Source organism: Saccopteryx bilineata, chromosome X, assembly GCF_036850765.1.
Source record: "Saccopteryx bilineata isolate mSacBil1 chromosome X, mSacBil1_pri_phased_curated, whole genome shotgun sequence".
Lineage (NCBI taxonomy): Eukaryota > Metazoa > Chordata > Mammalia > Chiroptera > Emballonuridae > Saccopteryx > Saccopteryx bilineata.
This window is the reverse complement of record NC_089502.1, coordinates 67,766,613-67,780,206: the sequence shown is the minus strand read 5'-3', so window position 1 is coordinate 67,780,206 and position 13,594 is coordinate 67,766,613. Positions and strand designations below refer to the sequence as shown.

The 13,594-nt window shown below is 36.7% G+C and overlaps 1 protein-coding gene across 1 annotated transcript in view; it reads right to left on the bottom strand.

Moving 5' to 3' along the window:
* Window positions 1-6,300: 6,300 nt before the first annotated feature.
* The window catches only part of BRWD3 (bromodomain and WD repeat domain containing 3), a 132,500-nt gene continuing 125,206 nt past the window's right edge, over window positions 6,301-13,594 (bottom strand). The window contains exon 41 of the mRNA XM_066248791.1: window positions 6,301-10,275. Within this exon, the coding sequence (XP_066104888.1) occupies window positions 9,524-10,275 (752 nt within the window). The 3' untranslated portion in view covers window positions 6,301-9,523. The remainder of the gene's footprint in view (window positions 10,276-13,594) is intronic.

The following is a 13,594-nucleotide window of genomic DNA, read 5'->3' as shown; positions in this document are numbered from 1 at the left end:
TAGAGGGTGACGGAGGACAATCTGACTTTGGGCGAGGGGTTTGCAACATAATTTGATGACAAAATAACCTAGACATGTTTTCTTTGAATATATGTACCCTGATTTATTAATGTCATCCCATTACCATTAATAAAAATTTATTAAAAAAAAAAAAAAGGAAATGTACTTTAAAAGCTCCATTCATTTTTCTACTTCTAAACCCAATACCTTTTAAAATTTTAGCCCCTAACTAGCACCTCCTTAAAGTACTAAGGGTCCTCATTTTAATGATCTTAGCCAGAATCAAAAGAAAATGGGATCTTCAAGATACACATGCATGACTTTGGAGTCTCCATTTCAAGAATGAGGAGGAAAATAGAACCAAACATAAACCCATTAGTAAAATATAAAAACTAAAGCGAGAAGCTTAGAAGCAGCTATTCTGGATGAATCAAGGTTAATCTGTTAACTAGCTGTGTGACCTATGGCAAGTAACTTAAATTCATTGAAACTCACTTTTTCTGACATAAAAAATTACATTTACTGGTGATTGTGAATATGTGGGTTTTGAGTAGGCCTATAAACTGTAAAGCTCTTTTTAAAATTACAGTGCTTATCATATAGAAGGGATTTAATATATTTTGAATAGAGGAATAAGCAAATAAATAAGGCTGGCAAGAAATAAACTCGTCTTCCTTTAGCCATCCGTTATCACTAATATAAAATATATATACAGGCTACAAATTCCTGCTGGCAAATATCTTCTACAGAGATCCTCATATGTATTTAGAGAAAGAAAATAACTAATTATCTCAGACTGTTCTCTCATAATTTGTTTGCATAATTATAAGCAAAGCAAAAACAGATTAGGATTACTTGGTAATATGACTATGAGACTCTCAAGGACATGTATTTTTTGTTCCATAGGATCAGACTAGACAAAATTAACTTTTTTATATATAAAAGGCTTGCTTTAGCCTGACCCATGGTGACACAGTAGATAAAGTGTTGACCTGGAATGTTGTGGTCACTGGTTCGAAACTCTGGGCTTGCCTGGTCAAGGCACATATGAGAAGCAATCAATAAACAACTAAAGCAAAGCAACCAGGAGTGGATACTTCTTGAGCCCCACTCTTCTTTGTAAAAGAAATAAACAAATAAATAAATCTTAAAAAAATAAAATGCTTGCTCTAATTTATAAATTAATATTTAACAAATGGAAACAATTCAGACTCAACAGCATTTCATTATTATTTTAGATGAACAATACATAAATGTAACAAAATATCCCCCTAAAAATGACCTATTATAAAATTTGGGCTTAAAATCGTTTTAATAGAATATTCTTAATTATTTTTGAAAAGGAAAATGAACAAACACCTTAAGACAGTTTTACTGCCTTAAATTATTTAACAGACTACTCAGTATTTGTTACTAACATAAGTTAACATACTTCTATACAAATTCTACTTAGAACTGTAACATGACAACAATCAAATACTTTTGCTTAACCCCTTCACCTTTGAGTTACTCCAATAAATTCATTAAAACTTTTTGAAATATCAAACACAGAAACATAAGCAAAAAGAATAAATTCCAAATAGTAACTTAAATCAGGCAATTTAAAAAGTTTTTATTTTGGGGCCCTGGCCGGTTGGCTCAGTGGTAGAGCGTCAGCCTGGCCTGCAGAAGTCCCGGGTTCGATTCTCGGCCAGGGCACACAGGAGAAGCGCCCATCTGCTTCTCCACCTCTCCCCCTCTCCTTCCTCACTGTCCCTCTCTTCCCCTCCCACAGCCGAGGCTCCATTGGAGCAGGGATGGCCCGGGCGCTGGGGATGGCTCCTTGGCCTCTGCCCCAGGCACTGGAGTGGCTCTGGTCGCGACAGAGCGACGCCCCAGAGGGGCAGAGCATCGCCCCCTGGTGGGCAGAGCGTCGCCCCTGGTGGGCATGCCGGGTGGATCCCGGTCAGGCGCATGCAGGAGTCTGTCTTGACTGTCTCTCCCCGTTTCCAGCTTCAGAAAGATACAAAAAAAGTTTTGATTTTGGCCCTGGCCGGTTGGCTCAGCGGGTAGAGCTTTGGCCTGGCATGTTGAATTCCTGGGTTTAGTCCCCAGTCAGTGCACACAGGAGAGGCTACCATCTGCTTCTCCACCCCTCTCTCTCTTCCCCATACAGCCATGGCTTGATTGGTTAGAGCAAATTGGCCCCCAGGTGCTGAGGATGACTCCATGGAGCCTCCACCTCAGGTGCTAAAAATAGCTTGGTTGCATGCATGACCCCAGATGGGCACAACATGGGCCTCAGATGGGGGTTTCTGGGTGGATCCCAGTCAGGGTCCATGCAGGAGTCTGTGTCTCTATCTTCCCCTCCCTCAGTTGGAAAAGAAGGAAAAAATAGTTTTGATTTCTTTATGCATTTACTAAAAAACATTCTCTGAAGAGAATCATAAAGATGGGATGAGCAGGCAAGCTGATAATACAAAATTTACAGATTAATGAAAGGATATTAGCTTTAAGAAGTTGTGTTTAAAATTTCCCAATATCAAATTTAACTTTGTTAATAAGCAATAACTTAGTTAAAATTACCTATTAAATGTTTGTATCTACATATGAGAGTTAACTTTATTAAGGCAATTGCTAATACAAATATTGATTGACTTACGACCTATGCAAATTACAACCATTTGACTTTATGACCACAATCGCTAGCCACGACTGCTCTGTGTCTGGCAGCACAAGCATTGCCCAGCTGGGCATAGGACACTGTGGACCAGCTTCCGGCAGCACTACCATCCCCGCGTGCACCATTTCAACTGTTATCCCAGACTCGGTACAGCAATTTGTGTTTTTTGTCTTGGATATTTTTCATCAAACCCCTCCCAAGATGTCTACCAAGAGGAAATTGTCTTTGCAAATATTAAACCAGTTGTACTGGTAATGCAGTGTTTTACTTAAACCTGACGAATGTAAAAATAAGAAAACAAAATGGTGTAGAGATTATACAAATGGCATAAAATGAACAAAGAAAATTATGATATATAATAATGAAAGAAAATTATGATCAAATATGACTTAAAGATTTTTATAACATCATTTCACAGTACTGTACATATAGCCTACTCAACTTACGACCAAATCGTGTTACAGCCAGTCTTTTGGAACCAATTGTGGTCATTAAGTCACCCACCGGCTATACTGGTAAAGGAAGATATACTAAAAGTTACAAAGAAAGGAAAGAAAAAAAAATGTTTCCTTACAACTTTGGGAAAACACTGACACCATAAAAAGTTCATTTTATTTAATGTTATATTTTGTTTGCCAGTAATATGTAGCATAAAAAAAAAAACTTTAGGTATTTATATCCTAAGAGAGCAATTGTAAGTGTATGGGCTTGAATATTCCACAAAAAAACAACTCCAGAGGCTCAATATACTTGTTTCAATTTCTTTTGTATATGTTTGGAAAGCAGCTTTGAAATATCAGGGGCATGTAATTGAGAAAGAGAGTAGAGAGCACTTATTTTGTTCTTGCCCTTTTCAGGTAAGGAAAAAAAAAAAGGATCTTCTGAATACTGCTCTGATACGTTACAGAAATTATTTATTTATTCTATTTAAAAAACCTAGCAGATGAAGTCAGAAAACATTAAAGCCTGTCAAGAAAGAATTTTATTGTACACCTTTATATCCTTTCAAGAGGACTATGTTTAATCAGTCATAAAACTAAACACAAAAGCAAACAATAGAGCCCTATCTCAGTCTCCAAATACTGTGAAAATTTGGGCTACTACTTTCATAGGCAGAGGATATAGCAGAAGACAGTGGTGATACTTTTTTTCTAAATACCTTATTTCTTGGTTCTAAATACACAAAACAGACAGTGTGTATGTAAAAAATGCAGTCCAGTCTTTGGTCAACTTACTTGCCTTGAACTGACTGAAGTTCTTGTCATTGGGAAGAAAATTCTGGTTTTATTTATGCACCATACAGGTGCATAAATAGGATGAATGTTGTTAGGGCTTTCATTCAGTTCCTGGTTCAGAAGTTAACTCCCACCTTTTTTCTATTTCTCCTTACTTACCATGAATTAAGTCCCTGTTTATAATATAGTTAAGCCTCTGTGATCAATTATACTATAAATAAAAATGTCAGGGATATAAAATTCAGCCATTAAAATGTATAAGCTATAAAGACATTAGAAATCTATTCACTTCAAAAAGCTATATAAAAAAAATGTTGACTAAAGTCTTTGCAGGCTGTTATTTAATGCACCAAGCACCCATATTTAAAATGTTAACATATTACTTAAAAGTGACTCAGAAGATCTTTATGGACAAAGGCAAAAAAAGTTCTATTTTTCTTTGATAGTAGGAAGTACCTAGTTTCTTATTAAAATACTAAGAATAAAAAATACTACACGACAAAAAAACAAGAACAGACCCAAGAGTTACATGTTATAATCTGTGAAGCTGGCTGGTGAAAAAGGAACTCCCCATTTCTTTCCTCTTGTTAATTTATCTCCAGTGCCTGAGTTAAGGGACAAAGCAGCAAGACTGCAACTGATTCCAAACAACTTGGAATTTTATTGTAAACATCCCATAAAGAATGGCAACAAATTAGTCCAGTTTTTGTCTTTGAAGATAATTGCTTATAATGACTTATAACTGCTAGACAAAACATCTTTTATAAACCAAGCCAGTCTAGTTTACCTTTCTTTACTGAATTTTAGTTTAATGGACATTTTGCCCATATACAACATCACATCAACTATGAACTGCATGATTTTCCATCTTAAAACTTATGGATACTAAGAACAAACAGAAGGTACAGTTTTGTTAATACTTTGGAAGGGATTACAAAAGACAAGGATGATAAGTTACAGGACAAAGAAATAAATTACTGATTGCCATCACCACAGTATTGTTTAAAGAACTAACATTAGTAGTACTGTCTAATGTGTGTCTGTTGACATATGTAAAAATACATTTTCCAACTGGGTTTCTAAATATTTTTGTTTGTGAATTTAAAAGTCAATTATCAATGGTGACTTTAATATGTATCAATAGTTTTATTTGTTTAGAAAATATTTATCATGCTTTTATATGTCAGTCTCATATTTTAGACTTAATTAAGGTAGGAAAAACAAATGGGCATACATATAAATACACACACTTGAACTCTAAACTGCAGGGTTTTCTACTGTGCTTGTCCCATCAATGAATTATAAATTACCAGTCTTGTTCAAGTATTCTAACTTAAGTCAAGTCTTTGCTGCAGAAAGAAGAGTGAGGATAAAAGCAAGCAAGAGAGGAATGAAGGAAAAGGAAACAATCAAGAATAAGACTATTTAACAAATGTCAAGAAACTGAGGGCAATTCACGTTCCAAAAAATACAGCACCATGAAAAAAAAATTCAAATTTACATTAGAATTTCATCAACACTAGGTCAACTTGGTCATTAAAACTTGGTAAAGAAACTTCACTAAGAGCTGAAAAGCAAAAAAGCATGAAAATATTTTCACACTAATTTTTAAAACATGGCTTAAAAGCTACCTTAGAATATTGTCTTTTCAACAGAATTTTCACATAGCTTCATGTACCACAAAAATGTTGGGGATGGGGTTAACATTTAAAACAATAAACCTTCAAATGTCAAAAGTTTCATTCCTTTCCCCAGAACTAAATGGCTGGACATCAAAGTAAATTAAAAATTATACAGATGTAAGTCTCATTTTTGTGAACATGAAAGACTCCAACTTTAAATATTTATATATGTACCAGTTGGTAAATGTGCACAAAATAATTTCCAAGAATATAATCATGTTTAATATAAGGTGTTTAATCCATCACTACCACGAACATACAAATTTTGAAAAATGCTCAAAAGTTTTTATCAAAAAGTGAGAAGCAACATTCACATCTTTTCCTTTAAATCACTGTTATTGTCTGATGACAATCTATACGATTACAAAAAACAACAAAAAAGATAAACCACTCAAATTTACTTCAAATTATCGAAAGGCTGAGTTAAGATATCTGAGCACACAGTTGCACGATTGTGATTTAGGAATTTTACTCTGGGAGAAACAAAGTGCTATAGGAAAGAATTCTAGCACAAGCCTGATCTCTGGTAAGGGAAACAAACAAACAAGAAACAAATGAAGGGCAAATTAAATGGAAAAAAAAAGAGGGACACATGTACACAACAAATTTTAGATTGTTTACCTAAGAGGTATAATGAAATGAATGATCAAGCCAGATATATATATATTACATATATATATTATATATATATATATAATATATATATAATATATATAAGCGCTTTACAACAGAGGCAAAGATTTGGTGACAGTGAACACGGCTGTCTTACATACAGAATATTCTTATTTTTATGTCTGATATAAAGTGTGCCAAGTTGGAAAAGAAAATCTACATACACACACACACGTGCACGCACACACACACACACATAAACCAATTTAGTCACTAGGGTACAGGCTAGTGAATGTTTTAGAGAGCACTGGCTTGCTGGAAGATATACACACAGCAAGCCATAGAAAAAACACACAGTTCAGTTTTCATAAACGTATTCACATGCTAAAATCTTAAAGCTGGGAATTAAAACATTATTAAAATTCATGAGAAATATTACAGTTCACTGACTATTAATATCTAGCATAGGATTAGGCTTATACATCTATCTGTATGCTCTCAGAAACCTAAATATAACAGTGGTTTTTTTTTCCTTAGCAATTCATTTAAGATTTAGACATCTCTTCAACATTCTTAGTTCATCTTCTACTTGCTTTGCTATGGCTGAACCTAGATCTTATTTAGGTTTAAAGAGCCTCTAAAATATTAAAGCGATAAAATATTCAATGTGATACAAATTACATCACATTCACAGGAGTCAGCGTTACAAAAAGAGCAAAGTATAAATTGGGGTGAGGAAGTCCAGATATAAAAGTAAAAATACATCTTCCAAACTTTTATTTTCACAATTATTAAAATAATTTGCATGCAAACAGAAATGATCTGTTTGTTTTGTGATAAATGATGACTATGCTCATCTAACACACCCTGGCGACTAACTCTTTAAATCTTAATAACTGAAATCAACATCACAGCAAAATGCTGTCACTAGAATTTTCACAGTATTTCACTACATATAAAATATGCTTAAAATGTCTTTAGCTTTGTTATTCTAAGTATCTAAACCTAGAAAAATCTTAACATTTGGGGAATAAATGTGGCATTTTTATTTTTCAAAATAAATTATAAATAAAGCTTCAGATAGCTAAAACCACAGATGGCAATTCTTCTATATTTCAAGAGGTCAGCTCTTCATAGAAGAATGTCAACAAAAAATTATCACACTAAAACGATACAAATGAAATTCATTTGGGTATATCCATGAATTTAAGTAACTATGTTACTTTGATTAGGGTAGGCCAAAGTGTTATTGATTTTAGGAAAACACAGGCACAAATTCAGTCTAAATGCCCAAGATGATAATAACCAAAATAGCACATTTTATCAAAAATCAAATATACAGTTTCAAATATGAACATTTCTGAATCTATACTATGGTTAAAAGTGGCAGTCGAGTTACAACCAGAAGTAGTTTTGGTTTAGAGAAAATATAACTACAAAAAAAAATCAACTTGATCTACTCTCCAGTAACAGAATTTAGTGCCGTGAACAGTTCACAACAATACTTTCTTAAAGCCTGAACATTTCTACTGCAAGTGAAAATTGCTGAAAGATGTTAGTCCAAGAATAACCCCCACCTGACCCAACCAAAAAAGCAAAGTTATGTGTGTACGTCCTTCCCCTGCACTTAAGGATTTTCAGATGCACGAAATGATTGAAAGCGTGAGACAAACACATTAAGCTTAAATATCCTGGGATTACTAGGCATACATTAAGAAATTTCATTTATCCCATGAATCTGATCTAAGCGCAAGAGATCTGCTGTTACAAAAACAGAGATCAATACATCCCCCCCACCTCAAAAATCTAAGTATCTAACAAATTAGCGAATTTGTATCCTCTTGAATTGGAGGAGTAAAATTGATCTTGGAACTCAAGCTCAGTCACAGAACCATGTGCACTCTACCGCTGTAAACAAGACCATAAGGGTTAAAAATCTTTTTTTCATCTATAATATAATAACTCAAAATATCAGTGTGCAGTGCAACGAGGTTCTTTTCTGAAAGATTGTAACAGAAGAACCTTTTGGAATGGTATGAGCAGAACCTATTAATGTTGATTCAAAATATTAGCTAGCCAAAACATTCCAACTTAAACTAGGTGTTTTGTTACATTTTGAAATTCAAATGAAAACCAGTCACTCATAGCTGTTAAATAGTAAGTGGTAGCAGAAATATATAAGCAGTTGCCCAAGTCTACCTACATAAATACATTCTAAGAAAAGTCTAATGGAGAGCATACTATACGTATACAAGTTTGTTAATTACAACAATTAACTTGAGTGCCAATATGGTTATTAACAACCTCTCAGCTTATAACTTATGAATATTCATTCCCATCAAGTTTGTTCTGTTTCTTCTTAGTCAGTAATGAATTACAGCATCTATTTTCGTTAACATTTCCAGTAGTTGTAGTTAATAGAGGTAGCTGAGCTACTATTCAAAGACGTTATATTTTTGTGGATGAGGAATTTTCAAATGTTTACGTTATTCTTTTAGCTACACAAGTTCTATTAATGCAATAAAATATAATATGAAAAAGAAAATGGATGCAAGAAACTTTTGCATTTGGCACCTTGTCTAGATTGATACCTCAAGTAATCTTTTTTAATAAAGTTAATGCACACATCAGAATACACCACAAAGATTTGCTACATATTTACAAGGCACCAACCCTTTCTCACCTTTAATGTGAATTAAGCAAATCAATGAAAAGCATATCAAGATCCCCCCACCCCCCCAAAAAAACTGTAGTATAAATATATACTTCAGTTCAGTACAGTTATTGAAAGTTTGGCCTGGGAAGAGTAAAATAATCCAGATCGTTCTTACAATATAGAAACTGTAAACATTTAATAGCTGCCTTTAGGATTGGTGTATTGTGCAAAAGTTATTATTACTGGGTACAGGAATCAAAATGGCAAAAACAAACTATATAAAACTCTGTAAGAAGGTGCTATACTTCTGTGATACAAAAGGAAAAGAGGGATATTCTATTGAGATAAAAATGACATGCTACTCTTAAGAAGCTGAATGCTCCTTTAATGTAGTAAATATGTAGTGTGTCTGGTGTGTGTGTGTGTGTGTTTGTGTGTGTGTGTGCGTGTGCAGAATTTTTTCTCTTTAATTTAAGGCCTAATGAGTAAGGCTTGTTTGAACAAATGCAGTGTGGAGATCAAAAGTCTTGAAACAAATGTGTACTGGCATAATGGAAAAGCACCAATGTGGAAGGAAGCGTAAGTTCCCACACAACTTGCTTTGTAGATTTCCTGGTAAATTCCCTGCAGTAGAAGGCCATTGGATTTTTTAAATTATTCTAAAATTTATTAACTGTTAATAATTCCATCCCATGAGATGGCTCACCCTGGCTTTTTCTGTCATTTTACGCACTCTGCCTGATCTGGATGTACCAAGATTCAGAGGATCTTCAGTGGACACAAAATTGTCATTATCGGAATCATCATTATATAAAACAGTCCTCCTGCCTTGGTTTCTTGTTTTAATTCGAGGCAGTCTACTGAAACGTCCTGAAAACATGGTATCAAATTCGTCATCTGCAATACGTGCACGTTTGGCTCTGGTGGCTCCTCTAGAAGCACCTCTCCCACCTCGGCCTCTCCCTCGCCCTCTGGTGCCACCTCCGCCTCTCCCTCGACCCCCTCGTCCCCTGCCTCCTCGTCCCCTGCCTCCTCTACTCCATCTGCCCCACCTGCCCCACCTGCCCCTTCCTCCCGTGCCTCTCGTCTTCCAGTTTCTTTTGCCATTGGCATACTGCTTTCTGAGTTTTCTTTTAGGCCTGGTTTGTATGAATTTGCTATAGTCATGGTCTCCATCTACATAATCTTGATCTGTTCTGGAAGTTGATTCAGAATCAGAATCAGAACCGCAGGTACTTTCAGAACTTAAACTGGATCCTAACTCTCCACTCTCTGAGGAGGATAAATGTGATTTCTCTTTTGTTTCTTTTTTCTCTTTCTCTTCTCTTCTCATGCTTTCATCCTCTTCCGACGTAAGCAGTTTTCTCTTGATTCCCGTTCGGGGCTCTCTGCCATCACTGTTTGCTAGCGGTCCATCAAGGGAGTGATCTAAATCAAGATGAATGATATTCAAGTTAAAGTTAAGCTTTGACATTAATGAGATGGTTATTCAGGTTCAAAGTAATATAAACAGTCTGTTAAAAAAAGCATTTAGACTCAAAGATGGAGTAAAATCATGGATAGTGTGGGAGTACAAATTTAAATCTATTGGAAATGGAAGATACTAAAGTTCTGATTTTTATCTGATTGCTTTTGGGGGGAGGTGGAGGGATGGTGGGTGGTAAGATGGCTGGGAAGACTGAAAGGCTCCAGTGCCCCAAAGGGGTCTCATAGGATGCCATCTGGGTCCTGCTTCAATAGTGGAAAGGAAGGTCATTGAGCTAAAGCCTGCCAGGCTTACACGCCTCTGCTGTGAGGAAACAGGGACACTGGAAGGTGGGCTTCCCCCTCGCTCCTCTAAGGGAGGGTTCAGTCTCTTCCAGCCCTGCTCCAGCCACCTATGACCTAACCTTGCCCAGAAAGCTGGGGTTTGCCACTGAAGGCTGAAGGTGCCCAGGACTATCGGCCCCATCTACGACACTGTGGACGAGCCTAGGGTATTTCTTCTAAGAAGCAGGTAAACTGATCTCATTTGCACAAGGGCCACTTAACTATGTTTTGCCTGAATAGTCAGGTTTTTAATTCTTCCCTCAAAGATCTCTGTTGTGGGTGTTGATAGTCCTATGTTCTGCTGCTCTGCTTAATATATAGTGTTTCCTTTATCCCTCCTATCTCAATGCCCCACTCATATTTCAGGCTGGGACCTACTCCTAATTTAGAGCTCTCTTTCCCCCTTTTGCCAACTTCTATTATGAATCTACCTTTGCCACCCAGCTTAGTGTATCCCAAGGTTCTCTTTACCATGCCACAGTCGCAGAGCTCCAGGGAAAAACAACCTGGTCTCATCTCTTCAGGCAGAGGAGAACAGAAGCTCCATATCCACGCATGCTGCAAATGGCTTTTCCAGTCTACCTGAATCATTACCATCTAGAAGCAGCAGTCATTGGGACTTGGACATGAGCTGCAAAGTATAGAATTGTGACAACAATTCCAGTGCCATGTGGACTTTTCCTGGCTGTGGACTTTTCCTGGACTCCTGCTCCCTGTGACAGCTCCTAACAGACTGAACTGTGGTTGGGATGCATTTTTCAGGGATTTGGCATGGTGATGGGGCCAACTTGGACTTGGTGAACATGTTAAGGACACTACTCTTTTATGGATTCTTGCTGTATTGGCCAAGAGTTTGCTTAAAGGCTTTTAATCACTGTAAAAAAAAATAGAAGACTGGATAAAGAAGATGGGGCACATATACACCATGGTATACTATTCAGCTAGAAGAAATGATGACATCAGATCACTTACAGCAGAATGGTGGAATCTTGATAACAGTATGCGGAGTGAAATAAGCAAATCAGAAAAAAACAAGAACTGCAGGATTCCATACATTGGTGGGACATAAAAGCGAGACTAAGAGACATGGACAGGAGTGTGGTGGTTATGGGGGGTGGGGGGAGGGAAGGAGGGAGAGGAGGAGGGGGAAGGGGAGGGGTACAAAGAAAACTGGATAGAGGGTGACGGAGGATGATCTCTCTTTGGGTGATGGGTATGCAACAGAACTAAATGACAAGATAACCTGGAAATGTTTTCTTTGAATATATGTACCCTGATTTATTGATGTCACCCCATTAAAATAAAAATTTATTTATAAAAAAAAAGATGGCTGGGCAGAAATTGAAGGGCATGAAGTCTCGAAAGAATTATCTGGGAACATGTATCAGAATTTCATTCACTCATTGAATAAATATTTACTGATTATCTACTACAGGGGTCCCCAAACTTTTTATACAGGGGGCCACTTCACTGACCCTCAGACCGCTGGACGGCCGGACTATAAAAAAACTATGAACAAATCCCTATGCATACTGTACATATCTTATTTTAAAGTAAAAAAAAAAAACAAAAACAAAGCTGGAACAAATACAATATTTAAAATAAAGAACAAGTAAATTTAAATCAACAAACTGACCAGTATTTCAATGGCAACTATGCTCCTCTCACTGACCACCAATGAAAGAGGTGCCCCTTCCGGAAGTGCGGCGGGGGCCAGATAAACGGCCTCAGGAGGCCGCATGTGGCCTGCGGGCCATAGTTTGGGGACCCCTGATCTACTATGAGCCTTGCTTGGAGCTTGAAATATGGCAATTATTAGACAAAGTCCTTACTCTTTCAATTTATACTTTAGTAGGGAAAGAGTGCTAGACAATTCAGTGAAAAGTTAAATAATATAATTTTTAAGGAATAGTACATGTTAAAAATAAAAGAGTGTAAAAAAGAGTGTGGATGTATGTTTGGGGGGTATTTTGTATAGCGAAGACTTTTCGGCAGAGGTAGTACCTAAGAAAATAACTGAATGAAGTTAGATCTGGGGAAAGAACATTCCATCAGAGAGAGAAATCCAATGAAACTAGCATGGAAGAGAAAAATGTAGTAGTGACTCCCAGTGAAGGGCTGAAGAATGACAGGATCTGATTTATGTTTTTAAGAGTGCTATGGTTGCCGTATAGAGAGCAGTTTATAGAAGGGGAAGATTGGAAGAGATCAGTTGTGAGTCTATTGCAATAGTGTAGGTAACACATGATGAGGAATGTGACAATAGAGGTAACAAGAAATGTTGGATTTGAACCCTTTTTTTTACTTGAGAGGAGGGGAGATAGTGAGGCAGTCTCCCACATGCTTCCCAACTGGGATCTACCCGGCAACCACATCTGGGGCTGATGCTTGAGAACCGAGCTATTTTTAGTGCCTGAGGCTGATGCTCAGACCAACCGAGCCACTGGCTGTGGAAGGGGAGGAAAGAGATAAGGGGGAGAGAAGCAGATGCTTGCTTCTCCTGTGTGCCATGACAGGGAATTGAACCTGAGACATCAATATGCTGGGCCAATGCTCTATCCATTCAGCCACTGGCCAGGGTCAGATTTGAAATATTTCCTTCTAGCAGTGTCACCAGAATCAACATTTATTTTTAACATTCCAACTGACAGAAATAGCTGCTGGGTTGGATGTTGGGTGTTAAACTAATAATGAAGGTCAACTACTAGGTTTTATAGCCTGCAATTTTATGAATGTAGAGATATTTCTGCTAAGTTGAGAACACTAAAGGAGGAATAGGTTTGGGCGAGCTTGGTAATAAAATAAAGATTCCAGTTTCACTAAACACTACTAGAAACATAAGATATTAAAAAAAAGAAAAAGAAGAAATGCTGGTGGATATACCATTTTAGAGGCTCAGGGGAAACTCAGATAGAGTTAGAGATATAATTTTGGAAAA